General features: G+C 43.0%; 1 protein-coding gene across 17 annotated transcripts in view; it reads right to left on the bottom strand.

The window, feature by feature from the left end:
• Positions 1–17,859, bottom strand: part of CFAP92 (cilia and flagella associated protein 92 (putative)) — a 59,496-nt gene that overhangs the window by 29,205 nt on the left and 12,432 nt on the right. For 14 of the 17 annotated variants that reach the window (XR_005374534.1, XR_005374533.1, XM_038565505.1 and 11 more), the window contains 3 exons: positions 17,650–17,793; positions 12,893–13,077; positions 1,151–2,055 (listed from right to left, as the gene is read on the bottom strand). Coding sequence is in view for 15 of the 17 variants with exons in the window: in XM_038565505.1 (XP_038421433.1) it covers positions 1,151–2,055; positions 12,893–13,077; positions 17,650–17,793 (1,234 nt within the window). In the remaining 2 variants the exon portion in view is untranslated. The remainder of the gene's footprint in view (positions 1–1,150; positions 2,056–12,892; positions 13,078–17,649; positions 17,794–17,859) is intronic. The other 3 variants (XM_038565510.1, XM_038565511.1, XM_038565509.1) reach the window with 2 other exon arrangements.

Here is a 17,859-nt window from a genome sequence, read left to right as displayed (position 1 = left end):
TGGATGGACTCAACCTCAGGACTACCTGCTGTTGTCAGCATCTGGTCCTGGGGTATGAACTCTGAAGACAGAGACGGGGAGTTCCCAGACTAAAAGTGGGACATCCTGGGGCACCTGGGTGGCTCAGTTGGCTGAGTGTCTGACTTCGGCTCAGGTCACAATCTCAGGGTCCTGGAATCGACCCCATGTTGGGCTCCCTCTCAGCGGGAAGTCTGCTTCTCCCTCTGCCACCCTGCCACCCCACCACCACCACTCATGCTCTCTTTTTTAAATAAATAAAATCTAAAAAATAAAAATAAAGGAAAGAGGGATCCCTGGGTGGCGTAGCGGTTTGGTGCCTGCCTTTGGCCCAGGGCGCGATCCTGGAGACCCGGGATCGAATACCACGTAGGGCTCCCGGTGCATGGAGCCTGCTTCTCCCTCTGCCTATGTCTCTGCCTCTCTCTCTCTCTCTCTCTCTCTCTCTCTCTCTGTGTGACTATCATAAATAAATAAAAATTAAAAAAAAAACTGTTGAAAATGGTTTAAAAAAATAAAGGAAAGAGGTTCTTGTAACCCCAACTAGGATACCTGCAAATAATGAAAGGAAAAGAGAACTGTCACAAAACCAAAACTAAAGGATGGAAGGACCATATGGGGCCACCTGCTCCAGCCCAGAATCTGAACTTTGCCTCTACAGGATCCCTGCTGAGCAGCCATCAGGTGCTCCTGGAGGCCATCAGGGAAGAGGAACTTTCTGCAGCCTAGGCAGCTTCTCCAGCCTCACAATAATCAGGCCTTCCTTAGACTGCATGGAAATCTATTTCCCTGTGGTATCCATCTTCAGGCCATACAGAGCTTTCTTCTCCCTGTTAGCCAAGCAGGCCCCTCAGAAGTCTGAAGGGAGCACCCACCTTCCTGAACCACCCTGTCTTCCATGGGGTCCTAAAGTCTTCCCTTCACCCAAAGGCAAGCAATGCCTCCTGGGATCAAGGCAAATAATGGAGCCATGTGAAGCGCTCTGTGATAAATCCCAAGAGGAACTGAGTCAACAGGGCCTTCTGGCAGATGAGGACTCTAAACCCGAGCCTGGCTTCAAAAGATCCCCCCACTGACTCAGCATCCAGACACCATGACTTTTACACGAAACACAGACAAACCATCCACCCACCGGCTCTGATGGCTGTCCCACAGCCGCTTCAAGCCTTGGTCAGCCAAACCCTCCAGAATGAGAAGGTGGATCTTCCCGTCCAGCAGGTGGAAGCCAGTGAGCACATCCAGGTCCTGCCTCTCCTGGATCTTCACCCGCACCTTAAAGGCTGACAGGATCTGCTGGACAGTCCTGACAGGGTAGGACTCCAGATCAAGGGCCTTGGCATTGATCATGGTGATGTCTCGCAGGAGGCTGGAGAGGAGGGAGATCTTCCTGGAGTCAAACACGAAAATGACACGGCCAAACTGGCTATGTGTGAGCTCTGGGTCCGGGGCTTCTGCTCTGGCGCGCAGGGGCACAGCAATGTCCACCCGCAGCTTGAGCAGGGAGTTGGCCTCGATGTAGTTGCCCATGGGCAGTGGCTTGTGCTGGAAGCCATCTGTGGGCACTCGGAATCCCACAACCTTCCTGCTCCTGCCATCCCGTCCACACCGTGTGGGCTTGGGCTCACAGCTGTGGATGGGGACGACCAAGTTCAAGTACTTGTGGCCGAGGAGAAGGTCGGCAAAACTGACCTGAGCAACCCCGTAAGGGTCCCATCTCTTATTGTGGGATTCAAAGGGGTTGCTCTCTGTCTCTTCTGGAGAGATGAGGGCCTGGAGGTTGAGGTATGAGTCCAGGGGGTCATCCCCAAACAGGGTGGGCTTCCGGGAATACTCCTCTAATTTGCGGTCCCTGTCATGCACTTCCACCACCATGGGGGGGCCCTCCAGGTATTCTCTCAGATCACTGGGCTGCATCGCCCCCAGAAAGATGACATTGATGTCCTGGAAATGGATGTGGACGCCATGGGGCTGCCCCTCTGTTCTATGAACTGGAGTCTTAAAGAACTGGTACTTGCAGTACACAGGGGTGCACAGCCTCTAGGAAAGAATAAGGTGACAGGAGATCAGTAGGCTGCAGTGGCAGTCACTCTGCCTCCCCTCTAAAGGAAGGTTCTCACAGGGACCTCAAATCCTAGTGTCACATTCACCACCCGCAGCTCCTGTGGCCTGGGTTTCCTCATCCACAAAAATATCAATGAGAGAGCCTGTTCTGCAAGGTCATCCCCAGGATTAAGTGACATATATGAAGGCACCAAAATGGTGGCTGAACAAGACAGGGGCCTAATAAGTATTAGCCATACTTCCTCTGAGTCCCACAAAGACAGGCCACATGCATTTTGCACATCTGTATTTTTACTTCCAAGCCCAAGGTTAGGTGTAAAAAAGGTAGAGATAACTGGTTTTTAGAAAAGGTAATCCATATCTCCCAGACATCCATCTGGAGGGTTGGCATGGGCTCACCTTTGGCATACTAATAGGTATCCAAGCAGAAAGCTACAACAAGGTGAAGAAGAGCTCAGAGCCCTGGGGCTTAACAGGGCATGGAGAGTGAGATGGAAAGGAGAGACAGAAAACAGTTTATCTTGCATGTTTTAACCTTATGTTAAGATCTTATAATCAAAAGTTAACCCTTATGCAAGTCTGTGATCTGAATTCACATTCCAAGTGTACTATTTATTTTATACTGAAACTGAAAATTTATTTTTAAATAATCCTGGGTTGGTATGCTCCTAGGTACTTGGTAGGAGTAATCAATAAACCTTCTAGAGACATCCACTTTCAACCTAAGCCTCAAAGAATCCCCACAGAGAAGGTTCAACTAAATGTGAAATCATAGTAAAAATCACAAAATATCTAAAGGTAAAAGATTCTACTAGCAAAGGTGGTTGCACAAAGGCATAAAATATTAGAATGACAAGATACATAAACAAAATATATTTGTTTGGTTATGTGTATAAAAAGAAATATCATCAAGGTCAAATCTATTGTATTTCTATTTACTAGCAATGAATAATTTTAAAATATCACATTTGACAGCATAAAAACATAAAATGTTTAAAAAGAAATGCAGTGAAAGATGTGTTAAGACTTGTACCTGAAAAGAACAAAATATTGCAGAGAGAAATTAGAGAAAATCTAGAGAAATGTACAATTTTCATGGATAGGAAAATGCAATTAATTCTAGATGAATCATAGACCTAAATATAAAGGCTAAAATTATACATCTTCTAGAAGAAGACATAGGAGAGAATCTTCATTAACATGGGAAAAGATTTCTTTGACAGAACACAAAAAGTACTAATTATAACAGCCAAAAGTTGATAAAATGAATTTTATCAAATAAACCCTAGACTGGCATAAAATATGTACAATACATATACATCTTACAGAGGACTTATATACAGAATATTAAAAGAACATCTATAAAACAATAATAAAAAAGAAAAAAAATAGTAAAAGATGAACAGTGAATGCAACCAGAGCAGCCATCAGAGGCCTCTGTAAAGTAAAAGGTAATGTGTAAATTGGGAATGGAAACCAAACTCAAAGTACAAACAATGTAGCTATGAGTTTCCTGGGTTTTATTTTCCTCCTATATGTCATAAACTGGTCTCAAAAGGAAACGTGAATCCCAGAATCATGCACCAGGTGTGGACAGAGCTCTAAGAGAAGCCCTCTCTTTCTACTCTAAGGAATGGAAGGAGGGATCCTCATAGGATAGAAAGAGTGGTTTGAAGGGATCTCCTGCTATTTTTCTCTCCTGGCCCTGCCCCCATGCAAGTTCAAGTTCCAAAGCTGCAATCTGATGGCAGTGGCAGCAGCTGGGCAGGCACCTAAAAACCTGAAGAGGGAAATAACTTGAGCAGAGGAATTATGATACAAAAACTATATGGCAAACCCTCAATATTGTTTTTAGTCTACATATCTTCCCACCACCTGTCCTCAGAGGTAGACTGAGTCCCAGAAAGGGCATGTCAGAGTGGAAACACTAAAGGTACACCTTTCAAGCCAGCAGACCAGGAAGAGGACTCTTTAGGACCTGGAGAGGGTAGAAAGGAGAGGAAATCAAGAAAGGGATTCCATAAACTTATAGGTAAACTTGGGCTTATCCCTGAACTGTGCATGTGTGTGGATCTGGCCTTAAGCAGCATACCAGGGGTTTTAAAAACTGAACAGAGACCACAACACAGGTCTCAGACTGGCCCCTGAGTACCACACATGCAGGAAAGACCTGACTATCACTACAAAATCTTAGAAAACTGAACAGGCCTTAAAACCACAGCCATAGAAGGTAAACTAGAAATTACAGCTTGACCCTAAGTAAGGTTATTATCTAATAAAACAAAAAAGCCAACATTCTCCATAGGATTTTTTTTTACTTTTTATTTATTTATGATAGTCACACAAGGAGAGAGAGAGGCAGAGACACAGGCAGAGGGTGAAGCAGGCTCCATGCACCGGGAGCCTGACGTGGGATTCGATCTTGGGTCTCCAGGATCATGCCCTGGGCCAAAGGCAGGCGCCAAACCGCTGCGCCACCCAGGGATCCCTCCATAGGATTTTTTAAAAAGATTGTATCTATTTATTCATGAGAGACTCAGAGAGAGAGGCAGAGATGTAGGAATAGGGAGAAACAGGCTTCCTGTGGGGAGCCTGATGTGCGACTTGATCCCAGGACCCCAAAGGCAGACACTCAACCACTAAGCCACCCAGGTGTCTCTCTCCATAGGATTTAAATAAGACTCAGGGTCTCATAACATAATATTTAAAATGTCTAAGATATATCAATCCAAAATTGCTTGATATACACAGAATTAGGAATGCTGACTGACCAATGCTCAAGGGGAGAAACAACCAACAGATGCCAGCTCTGAGATAACTTGAATATTGGAATTATCTGATAAAAACTTTAAGACCACAATTATAACCATTTTCCAACAAGTAACTGCAAACATTCTTGAAACAAATGGGGGGTAGCCAGTCTCAGAAAATGGAAACTATAATGAAGAACCAAAGGGAAATTTAGAACTGAAAAATATAATAAATGAAATTAAAAATTGGCTGGATGGCCCAAAGAACAAAATGCAGATGGCAGAAGAATGAATAAGTGAACTTGACTACAGGTCAACAGAAAGTATGCAATCTGAGAGGTACCCGGGTGGCACAGTCAGTTAACCAACTCTTGGTTTCAGCTCAGGTCATTATCTCAGGGTTGTAGGTCAAACCCCATGTCAAGCTCTGTTCTCAGCAAGAAGTCTGCTTAAGATTCCCTCTCCCAGGGCAGCCCCAGTGGCTTAGCAGTTTGGCACCACCTTCAGTCCAGGGCGTGATCCTGGAGACCCCGGATCGAGTCTCACGTCGGGCTCCCTGCATGGAGCCTGCTTTTCCCTCTGCCTGTGTCTCTGCCTCTCTCTCTTTCTCTCTCTCTCTGTCTCTCATTAATAAATAAATAAAATCTTTTTTTAAAAAAGATTCCCTCTCCCCCGCTAAAGACTCTAAGCACACGTCTCTTCCCATGTATACAACTAGATAATACTCACTTCAGTGAGTCAACCCAGGAAAACAATCTGAAGACAGTAGAAGAATCTCTACAACTAAAGGCAGAGAAGAAGCCACATCAAAGAAGGCAGGAAGGGGAAAGACATGGTTGGGGAACAAGATGGACTGTGGCCATCTGTGGTGGGGATGGAGCCAGTGGTGGAGAGAAAAGCAAAAAAACAGACTTGCACACTAGGGAACCCACAAGGGGAAGACAAATCCCCATAACATTTGGCACTAAAAGCAAGAGAGGCCAAATTTCATGAGCTCTTACAACCAGTGGGACCTAAAGCCTGGAATTTTAAGTAAGTAAGGGGGTGGAGAAATATCTATCATGCAAATGGATGTCAAAAAAAGCTGAAGTAGCAAAGAAGGGCACTATACATGATCATAAGGGGGAACAATCCAACAAGAAGACCTAACAATTGTAAATATTTATGCACCTAATATAAGAACAGCCAAACACAAAAACTAGCTAATAACAAACATAAAGAAACTAATTGATAATAATGCATTAAAAGTGAGGGACTTTAATACCCCCACAAACATCAATGCACAGATAATCTAAACAAAATCAACAAGGAAACAACAGCTTTGAATGATATACTAGAAGAGCTAGATCTAACAGATACATTTAGAACATTCCATCCTAGGGGTACCTGGGTGGCTTAGTCAGCTAAGCATCTATCTTTGGCTCAGGACATGATCTTAGGATTCTGGACTTGAGCCCCATGTCAGCCTCTCTGCTCAACAGGGAGCCTGCTTCTCCCTCTCCCTCCATCACTCAGTTCCCACTAGTGCTTGCTCTCTCTCTCTCTCTCATGGGTAAATAAAACCTTAAAAAAAAGAACATTCCATCCTAAAACAGCAGAATACACATTCTTTTCAAGTGCACATGAAACATTCTCCAGAATAGATCACACATTAGGCCACAAAACAAGCCTCAACAAATTCAAGAACATGGAAGTCATACCATGCATCTTTTCTCACCACAATACTATGAAACTGGAAGTCAATCACAAGAAAAAACAAAAAACAAAAACAGAAAGACCACAAACACTTGGAGGTGAAATAACATGCTACTAAACATGAATGGGTCAACTGGGAAATAAAAGAAGAAATTAAAAATACATGGAAACAAATGAAAACAAAAATGCAAAGTTCAAAGCCTTTGTGACACAGCAAAAGTGATTTTTGGGAGGATGTTTAGAGCATGTGGCCTAAAATCCTCCCTAAAATACAGACCAACCTCAAGAAGTGAGAAAAATCTCAATAAACAACCTAACTTTACAACTAAAGGAGCTAGAAAAAGAACAAAACCTAAAGCCAGCAGAAAGAAAGGTATAATAAAGATTAAAGCAGAGAAAAAATGACATAGAAACTAAAAAAACAATAGAACAGATTGACGAAACCAGGAACTGATTCTTCAAAAATAATCAATAAAATTGATAAACCCCTAGCCAGACTTATCAACAACAAAGAGAGAGAGAGAGAGAGAGAACCCAAATAAATGAAGTCACACATAAAAGAGGGGAGATAACAACCAACACCACAGAAGTATAAACAATTATGGGAATATTATGAAAACTATATGCCAACAAATTGGACAACCTAGAAGAAATAGATAAATTCCTAGAAACATATAACCTACCAAAACTGAATCAGGAAGAAATAGAAAATTTGAACAGACCAATTACCAGCAAAGAAATTATAAGTCAGTAATCACAAAACTCCTAACAAACAAAAAGTCCAGGACCATTTGCTTCAAGTGTAATTCTACCAGACATTGAAAGCAGAATTTTTTTAAATTTTTTTTTATGATAGTCACAGAGAGAGAGAGAGAGAGAGGCAGAGACATAGGCAGAGGGAGAAGCAGGCTCCATGCACCGGGAGCCCGACGTGGGATTCGATCCCAGGTCCCCAGGATCGCGCCCTGGGCCAAAGGCAGGCATTAAACCGCTGCGCCACCCAGGGATCCCCTTAAAGCAGAATTAATATCTATTCTTCTCAAACTATTTCAAAAAATAGAAAAGAAAGGAAAACTTCCAAATTAGTTCTATCAGGACATTATCCTGATACCAAAACCAAATAAAGATACTGCAGAAAAAAAGAACTATAGGCCAATATCTCTGATGAATATAGAATGCAAAAACCCTCAACAAAATAATAGCAAATCAAATCCAACAATACATTTAAAAAAAATCATTCACACACAAAAAAAATCATTCACCACAATTAAGTAGAATTTATTCCTGGTTACAAGGATGGTTCAATATTTGTAAATCATCAACATGATGCATCACATCAATAAGAGAAATGATAAGAATCATACGATCATTTCAATAGATACAGAAAAATCATTTAATAAAGTACATTTATTCATGATAAAAACCCTCCACAAAGTAGGTTTACATGAGATGTACCTCAACATAACAAAGGCCTTATATGAAAAACCCACAACTAATATCATTCTCAGGTGAAAAACTAAGAGTCTTTCCCCTAAGGTCAGGAACAAGACAAGTATGTCCACTTTCACCACTTTTATTCAACATGGTACTGGAAGTACTAGCCACAGCAAACAGACAACAAAAAAGAAATAAAAAGCACCCAAGAAAGTAAGGAAGAAGTAAAGTAAGGAAGAAGTAAAACTTACACTATTTACAGGTGACATGATACTATATATAGAAAACCTGAAAGACCCCACCAAAAAAACTGCCAGAATAAATGAATTTAGTAAAGTTGTAGGATACAAAATTAATGTAAAGAAATCCATTGCATTTCTATACACTAATAATGAAGCAACAGAATGTAAAATTAAGAAAACAATTCCATTCACAATTACACCAAAAACAATAAAATATCTAAGAACAAACTTAACCAAAGAGATGAAAGACTTGTATTCCTAAAACTATAAAAACATTGATGAAAGAAATCCAAGATGACTCAAATACATGGCAAGGCATTCCGTGCTCATGGATTGGAAGAACAAATACTGTTAAAATGTTTATACTATCCAAAGCAATCCATACACTTAATGCAATGTCTATCAAGATACCAAGAGCATTTTTCACATAACTAGAACAATCCTAAAATTTGTATGGAATCACAAAAGACCCCAAGTAGCCAAAGCAGTCCTGAAAAAGAAAAGCAAAGGTGGAGGCATCAAACTCCAGACTTCAAGTTCTATTACAAAGCTGCAGTAATCAAACCAGTATGGTATATGTCCCCAGGGCATGGCTGCTGAGTGGGGAACCCAGATGGCCACCTCTGCCTAATGGGAATAAGACAGTGTTCCCCTTCTTCCACTGGCAGATTTAAAATGGAAGATTTAAATAGGATCCAGAGGCTCATAACTTAATATCTAATATGTCCAATACATAATTCAAAAATCACTTATCATACCAAGAACCTGGGAAATCCCATCTAAAGTGAGAAATGACAATCAACAGATGCTAACACCAAAGTGACATATCTTGGAATTATCTGACAAGAATTTTAAAGCAAGTGTGAACATGATTGAATCAAATGAAAAAATTTTTAAGTTTCATCAAAGAAACAGAAGATATAAAGAAGAACCAAATGGAAATTTTAGAATTGAAAAATACAGTGACTGAAATTTTAAAACTCAGTGGATGGGTTCATTAACAGAAGATAAAACAATATAAGGTAACCAATCTGAAGAACATAGAGTAAAAACAAATGAACAGAACTTTAGGGACCTGTGGGACTATAAAAAATGAACTAACATTCATGACATTGGAGTCCCAGGAGCAGAGAAGAAAAAGGAAAATGCTAAAAGGTATTTAAAGAAATAATAGCTGGGGCATCTGAGTGGCTCAGTTGGTTAAGCATCAGACTCTTGAGTTCCACTCAGGTCATGATCTCAGGGTCCTGGGATCAAGTCCCACATGGGGCTCTGTACTCAGCACAGAGTCTGCTTTTCTCCCTCTCTCTCTCTCTCCCTCTGCCCCTCCCTCCCCACTTGCACATACATGTGCTCTCTCTCTCAAATAAAGAAAATCTTTTTTTAAAAAAAAATAGGGGATCCCTGGGTGGCTCAGCGGTTTGGCGTCTGCCTTGGCCCGGGGTGCAATCCTGGAGTCCCAGGGTCGAGTCCGGCGTTGGGCTCCCGGCATGGAGCCTGCTTCTCCCTCTGCCTGTGTCTCTGCCTCTCTCTCCATGTCTATCATAAATAAATAAATAAATAAACAAACAAACAAACAAATAAATGTAAATATAAATATAAATAAATAATGGCTGAAATCTCCCAAAATTGACAAAAAGACATAGCCTTAAGTTTCAGAAAACTGAGTGAACCCAACAGGATAAACCCAGAGATATAGAGCCAAACTTCTGAAAACCAGAGACAAAACAAACTTCTATTGGGAAAGAACAATTCAAATGACAGTTTATTTCTCATCAAAAAACCATAAAGGTCAAAAGGAAGTGGCATGACTTTTTTCAAATGCTGAAGAAAAAGAAATGTGAACCCCAAATTCTAAATCAAATGAAGCTAGCCTTCAGGAATAGAGGAGAAATGAAGACAACCTTAGACAAAGAAAAACTAAGAGAATTTGTTGTCAGCACATCTACCCTAAAGAGTGACTAAAGGAAGTTCTTGAAACAAATAATTTTAAAAGAAAAAGAAATCTTGGAACATCAGAAAAGAAAAAAAGAACATTAGAAAGAGCAAATCTATAGGTAAATACAATACACTTTCTTTTTCATCTTGAGTTTTCTAAATTGCATTTGACAGTTGAAGCAAAAAGTATAACATCATCTGGTGTGAGTCTCAGTCTATGTAGAGGAAATATTTAAGACAATTATAAGTGAGATTTGAAAGGTAAACAGATTTGAAGGAAGGTAAGGTTTCTAAACTTCACTCTGACTGGAAAGATGTTGACACCTGTAGACTGTGATAAGTTATGTATGCATAATGTAATTTCTGGAGCAACCACTTAAAACCTGTACAAAGAGATACATTCAGAAATACTGTAGATAAATCAAAATAGAATTCTAAAAAGTTTTCAAACAACCCAGAGGAAGGCAAGAAAAAAAACCCCAAAGAAACAACAACAACAACAAAACAGAGAAAACAGAAAATGAATATTAAGATGGCAGACTTGGGTGCCTGGGTGGCTCAGTCAATTAAGTGTCTGCCTTCAGCTCAGGTCATAATCCTGAGGTCCTGGGATCAAGTCCCAAGTCAGGCTCCCTGCTCAGTGGGGAGTCTGCTTTTCCCTCTCTCTCTGCCCCTCCCCCTGCTCATGTTCTCTTTGTTTTCTTTTAAAATGACAGACTTAAGCTATAAAATATCAATAATTACATTAAAAGTAAATGGCCTAAAAAAACAATTGAAAGTGAATTAAAATGGGCAGCCCCAGTGGTGCAGCGGTTTAGTGCCACCTGCAGCCCGGGGTGTGATCCTGGAGACCCAGGATCGAGTCCCACGTCAGGCTCCCTGCATGGAATCTGCTTCTCCCTCTGCCTGTGTCTCTGCCTCTCTCTCTCTCTCTGAATAAATAAATAAATAAATCTTTTTTTTTTTTAAAGTGAATAAAAATGACTCAGCTAAATGCAAGAGCATTATGCTGAATGGAGCAGTGGAGCCAATCTCACAAGGTCACATGCTGGGTGTTTCCATTTATATAACTGTCCATTTTCTGGGACTGCCATAGTAAATTACCAGAAACTGAGCAGCTTAGCACAACAGAAATTCATTGTTCTGAATGCTAAAAGTGCAAAATCATGGTGTCAGCAAAGCCATGTTTCCTCTGAGGGTGCTAAGGAAAGATCCTTCCTTGCCTCTTCCAGCTTCTGGTAGGCCCAGACATTTCCTGCCTTAAGACAGCATAATTCTTCATTACATGGCATTCTCTCTACATCTTTTCATATAGTCTTCATTCTGTCTACGTCTCTACATCTGAATTTCCCTTTTTCATAAGGACATCAGTCATATTGGTTTAGGGCCCATCCTGATGACCACATTTTAACTTGATTACCTCTGTAAAAACTTAATTTCTAAATAAAGTCACATTCTGAGTTACTGGCAGTTAAGTGTTCAATATGCCTTTTTGAGGGAACACAGTTCAACCCACAACAATAACATTCTCAAACTGACAAAATTATGGAGATGGAAAACACAGTGGTTAAGGATGGTGCTAGGTTTGGAAGTAGTTGTGACAACAAAGGGGTAGGATGAGAGATCTTTATGGTGATGGAAGAGTTCTGTGTCTTTTTTTTTTTTTTTTAGATTTTAATTATTTATTCATGAGAGATGTAGAGAGAAAGAGAGAGGCAGAGACACAGGCAGAGGGAGAAGTAGGCTCCATGCAGGGAACCTGACGTGGGACTCGATCCTTGGGTCTCCAGGATCACACCCTGGGCTGAAGGCGGCGCCAAACAACTGAGCTACCCAGGCTGCCTGAGTTCTGTGTCTTGAGTACAGTGACAGTTACATGGGGGATCCCTGGGTGGCTCAGCTTAACTGTTTCTCAGGAAGCCACAGGAAGATGTGGTCCAGCAAAACCAGATAGCAAACCAAGCACGAGGAGCACAGAATCCAGGAGACAAGGATCCCACCAGAAGAGGAAAAAGGAAACTCCCAGGATAAACATCAGTGCTGAACCCGGTTGGTTCAAAATAGTGAGCTCCTATGTGAGCACTGTTGCTGTGTTCATGAAGCATGGGGGCTCCTTCTGAAGAGAGGATTACTACCTACATTTGAAGGACACCTTCAGTGTAGTGAGGAGGCATCAAGAATTAGTAGCTCCTGGGCACCTGGGTGGCTCAGTGGTTGAGCATCTGCTTTTGGTTCAGGGCATGATCTCAGGGTCCTGGGTTTAAGCCCCACCTGGGGGATCCCTGGGTGGCGCAGCGGTTTGGCGCCTGCCTTTGGCCCAGGGCGCAATCCTGGAGACCCGGGATCGAATCCCACATCGGGCTCCCGGTGCATGGAGCCTGCTTCTCCCTCTGCCTGTGTCTCTGCCTCTCTCTCTCTCTCTCTGTGACTATCATAAATAAAAAAAAAAAAAAAAAAAAAGCCCCACCTGGGGCTCCCTGCTCAGCGGGGAGCCTGCTTCTCCCTCTGCCAATGTCTCTGCCTCTCTCTGTGTGTCTCTCATGAATAAATAAATAAAATCTTAAAAAAAAAAGAATTCGTAGCTCCTAAACCTAGGAACCTAATCTGTCATGTCTCACTGTGAGATCCTACATGGTGAAATGGAGATGACGATACATCTCACATAAGGCCATTGGAGGGAATTAGAGATGACATGTAATGGGCAACTGGATGGGGAAAAGAGCTCTCAAGTCAGTTCTTCTGGCTCATTCTTACCTCTAGTTCATGGTGGGGAACAGGTTGTGATGGAAGACAGGAAACACACTTGATCTTTATGGTCAGGGGGTTTAAGTCCTGCTTTTGCTCCTCGGTCATGATAGGAACTTCTGTTTTTAAAGTCAGAAAACAATCTAAAATGCTGGCAGACTTCCCTCTGCCACGACTCACAACAGTTTGCCATCCTGGGGGGTGGGGAGGAAAACACACACAGCATTAGACTGTTACTCATGACAGCCCCAAGACAAGCACAGAGGGATCAGACAACCTGCGAAGAGCCAACGATAAATTATAACCAAAAGAAGAAAACGTAAAAAAAAAAAAAAAAAATTAATAGAATTGCAAACACCTACTGGCAACATTATATATATGCCAGTTTCTCAAACTGAGGTCCTGTTAAGTTACCTAAGAGAATTCAATTGTTGTGATTTAATTTTGATGATCATCTTGTAATATAAGCATTTCCTGAACACCGATGCTTGGATGGTACCCTCAAGCAGTCTGATTTACTTAGTCTGGCACATAGCCTCCACACAAGGGTTTTTTAAAAGCTCCCCAGGCAGTTTAGAACCACCATTCTAGTACAGTAACTACTGGCCATGTGTGGCTACTTAATTTTAAGGGGATCCTTGGGTGGCGCAGCAGTTTGGCGCCTGCCTTTGGCCCAGGGCGCGATCCTGGAGACCCGGGATCGAATCCCACGTAGGGCTCCCAGTGCATGGAGCCTGCTTCTCCCTCTGCCTATGTCTCTGCCTCTCTCTCTCTCTCTCTCTCTCTCTCTCTGTGACTATCATAAATAAATTTTTAAAAAATAAATTAATAAATTAAAATGAAGTACAACTCAAAATGCAGTTCCTTTATCACATGAGTCATATTTCAAATGCTCAGTAGCCATTTGTAGCTATGAGCTACTGGACCAGACAGCACAGAGCTAGAACAGTCCCATCACCGCAGAAAGCTCTATTGGAGAGTGCTGCTCTAGGCAATTATTTTAGAACAGAACACATTCAAAAACACATAATGCCAGTGTCTCTGCTACGGTGGCCAGTGGTGCTACTTTAACTGGTGTGGTCCAATGAGAAAAGCATAGGTACTGATGTAGAATGGAACTGGGACATTGGAGCCAAATCAAGCACGGTCACCTCCTGCTATGACAGTTTTGCTATATAGCACAACTAGGGAAAGGGGTGGGTAAATGGAGCCACTGCATGGCACACAGGTAGCTGTGAGAATATTTTTCTCATGAAAGGGGTCCATGCATTTTACCAGGTAGAGACCTATTGATGTGGGACAGGATGGGGGTAGGTAAAACCCTCCAGCTGTTCAAGCAGAGAGGCCTGGGCTCACATCCTGAACCTCTTAGAAGCTCTCTGAGGCTTAATTTCCTCATGTGCAAAATGGGCAGAGATCCTGCCATTCTAAGGGTGAAGAGGATTAAGAGGGTTGATGTTTGCAAAGGTGCTGGGAACACCATCCAGCACATAGTGCATGTTCAAAAAGACCAGTTCTATTCCCTTCACGATGCTTGTGAACATATTTCTAAAGCACACAAAAGCCCAGTCACTCACGCTCAGAATGAAGAGTCCCTTCCAAAACAAGTCATGGGCCAGTGGTGTGCAGCTATGTGCACAGGCCGTGAGCATGGGGCCATGTGCAGCTCCTGGGGACAGCCCTCAGTGCTCCCATGTCTTTCTCTCCAACAAAGCTAACTCATTAAGGCCATAACCAACCATGATTTGTATTCTAGAATGTTGTAAATATTTTCATGGGAAAGGCTGCCCAGTTTAGAAGAAATTTCAAGGGCAAACATGCACTCAATCATCATTCAGGGGTCACCTGGGTGGCTCAGTGGGTTAAGCACCTGCCTTTGGCTCAGGTCATGATCCCGGGGTCCTGAGACCGAACCCCTCCCCCATGTCAGGCTCCCTGCTCAGTGGGGAGTCTGCTTCTCCCTCTCCCTCTGCCGCTCCCCCTGCTTGGGCTTGCTCTCTCTCACTCTCTCTCAAATAAATAAATATTATTTTTCCTAAGATTTTATTCATCTATTTGTCTGAGAGAGAGAACGCAAGAGTACAAGCAGAGGGAATGGCAGGCAGAGAGAGAAGCAGGCTCCCTGCCAAGCAAGGAGCCTGATGGGAGAATTGATCTCAGGACCCTGGGATCACATCTGAGCCGAAGATAGACACCCAACTGACTGATCCACTCAGGTGTCCCATATAAAGAAAATCTTTAAAAAAAAAAAAATCACCATTCAGAAACTTAGGGAAGCTGAGATCCAGAGATGTTAAGAAATTGTCCAAGGTCTCCTGGCCAATAAGCCATGGAATCCGTGTCCAAACCAGCCCTGCCCACCTATACCTGGCCTCTCCACTAAGCAGTAAAAACAAGAGTTCATTCCAAACACAGAATCTTTCTGGAATCTTAATGGGTTCCTGGCCAATCAGTACACACCACTAAGGGATACAACGCCAAGGGCCTAATTTGAAATTGAAGATGATTACCAAAAATGATCATGCTGGTTTTGGAATAATCTTACGCTATTATTTTATGGCAAAAACAAATATACAGTTAGCCTGCCAAGCCAAGGTCCTTCTTTGCTTTTGACCATAAACCATGATATCAGTACAAGGGAGGAGGTTTATCTTTCTATCTTCCTTGCTGGAGGCCCAGCGCCCTGTATCCAGCCCACCCAAATGTTCTGACAGAGGCAGCTACCACCTCCACACCAGTGACCTCTCTGAGTCCTGCTGTGTGCAAGAGTCCCTGCTAAGCAGTTCATACACACCATCTCCTGTGACCCTTCCTGCAGCCCTCTAGGGTGGAAATTCTCACCCCTCTTCTACAGATGAGAACTCGAGTTGAAGGACTCAGAGAAAGTGGGCAACTTGTTCAAAGTCTGTTTGTCACTGGTGCTCTAGGAATAACTGTCAGGGCCAGAACGGCACAAGTTGGAGAGAAGGGAGACCCAGACAACTCTTGGCTTCACCCTGCTGGAAATGGTCATACCAAACTGGTTGAGACCATCTGAACTGCTCCTTCCTCTCACAACAAAATTAAGAAGCAAAGTCACCCTAATGCAAAGTTAGCAGGTCATCTGAAGCTCATCCACCCAAAGGCAGGGGTTTCTTTTTTTTTTTTTTTTTTAATTTTTATTTATTTATGATAGTCACACAGAGAGAGAGAGAGAGAGAGGCAGAGACACAGGCAGAGTGAGAAGCAGGCTCCATGCACCGGGAGCCCGACGTGGGATTCGATCCCGGGTCTCCAGGATCGCGCCCTGGGCCAAAGACAGGCGCCAAACTGCTGCGCCACCCAGGGATCCCAAGGCAGGGGTTTCTCTTGGCGATTCAGCCCACAAAGCATTCCCCGGAGATGTCTGCTCCCAGCAGGAGCATGCAACCACTGTTGCAGACGCTGAGTCCTCCTGGAGCACAGCCTGAGAGTGGGCAAGAGCCTCTGAAAATTCACTTCTCCAGAAAAGACCCCTGTGCCAGTGAAAAGCTAAGACAGCCTCGAAGGCCCAACTTTAGGTAAAAACTGATTTTCAAAAATCCATTTAAAAGTGAAAACTAGAGGGATGCCTGGGTGGCTCTGCCAGCTGAGCATCTGCCTTGGGCTCAGGTCATGACCTCAGGGTCCTAGGATGGAGTCCAGCATCAGGCTCCCCGCTCAGTGCAGAGCCTGCTTCTCCCTCTGCCTCTGCCCTGACCCTGGTAGTGTTTCCTCTCTCTCTAGCTCGCGCTCTCTCTCAAATGAATAAATAAGATCTGAAAAAAAAGTGAAAACTAAAAAGATAATAGTATTTATCAAAACGTATCAACATCAGCACAAGAACTTGTGAAAATTGTGATTTTCCCAGCACCTGCGGGACAACTTCTACGGGGTAAAATCACAAGTGGCCGCAGGGGTTGCTAACATCTCAACAGCAGCCTAAATTTCTGCAGGTTGGCCAGCAGAGGGCACACATCCACCCTGATGGCCCAAGCAAACTCACCTACAAGGAAGCAGGCAGGCAATTATTTTCTCTGAAAAGAAAAAAAGGGTCTCCCCCCATATTACTATTTTTAAGATGAAGTCACATAATTTTACCCAAAACATATTCTGAGCTTTCCATTATCCAAACGTACAGATACAACATGCAAACCTACTTATTATTTGTCACACCATAGAAAATCTAGTTTCTAAATTGTGATAGATCTTACAAAGCAAAAGAATGAAACTCCTGTTCTGTCCCAGAGCTATGTGACCTCAGGTGAGTTGCTCTGCCTTCTGGGACTTGAGTCCACACAGAGCAAGGGACAGGCACCCCAACAGCACCCCTATGAGTTCGCTGTCAGATTCCAAGTTTGTCGTGAGCAGTAAATGACATGATGGCAGAAATACTGGCTCCTTTCCCCATTTCCTCCACTCGATGTTTGCATAACAATCTGCAGGAAGGTGTTTATAAGAAGCGGCATCTTATTTTAGCAAACAGGATCAGGACAGTTATTCTCACAGGTTTCTTTGGAATCAGTCCTGAGTTCAAATCCTGGCCTCACCCTTACTTGCTGTGTGATTTTGAGCAATACACATGACCTCTCTGTGCCTCCCTTTTCTCCTCTGTACAGTGGAGACGCTTACCTCCACTTTGCTGAAGTGACTGTGAGCGTGAAACTAGGTGGCGGAACAGAGCTTGGTCAATGCAAGCATCCTGTTTATGGACATCCTGGCCATATGTGACAAGATGACCAAAACCTGTTGGGACCAGGGGTAACCACCTGCGAGGAGTGGCATCACCACCAGCTCAGTGGAGAAGGCACCATGCTTCCAATGTCCTTCCACCTTGAGGTCAACTTCCTCCTCCTGAGATCTTTTCCTTCTCTTCTGGCTCTTCTTTCTCCCCTCAGACTCCTTCCGTTTAACTGTGCAATCAAAGGAAGGAAATAAGCGTTCAAAGGAGCTCATATACAAGCTACCATATGTGAATG

Source organism: Canis lupus, chromosome 20, assembly GCF_011100685.1.
Source record: "Canis lupus familiaris isolate Mischka breed German Shepherd chromosome 20, alternate assembly UU_Cfam_GSD_1.0, whole genome shotgun sequence".
NCBI lineage: Eukaryota > Metazoa > Chordata > Mammalia > Carnivora > Canidae > Canis > Canis lupus.
This window is presented reverse-complemented; position numbering and strand designations above follow the sequence as displayed.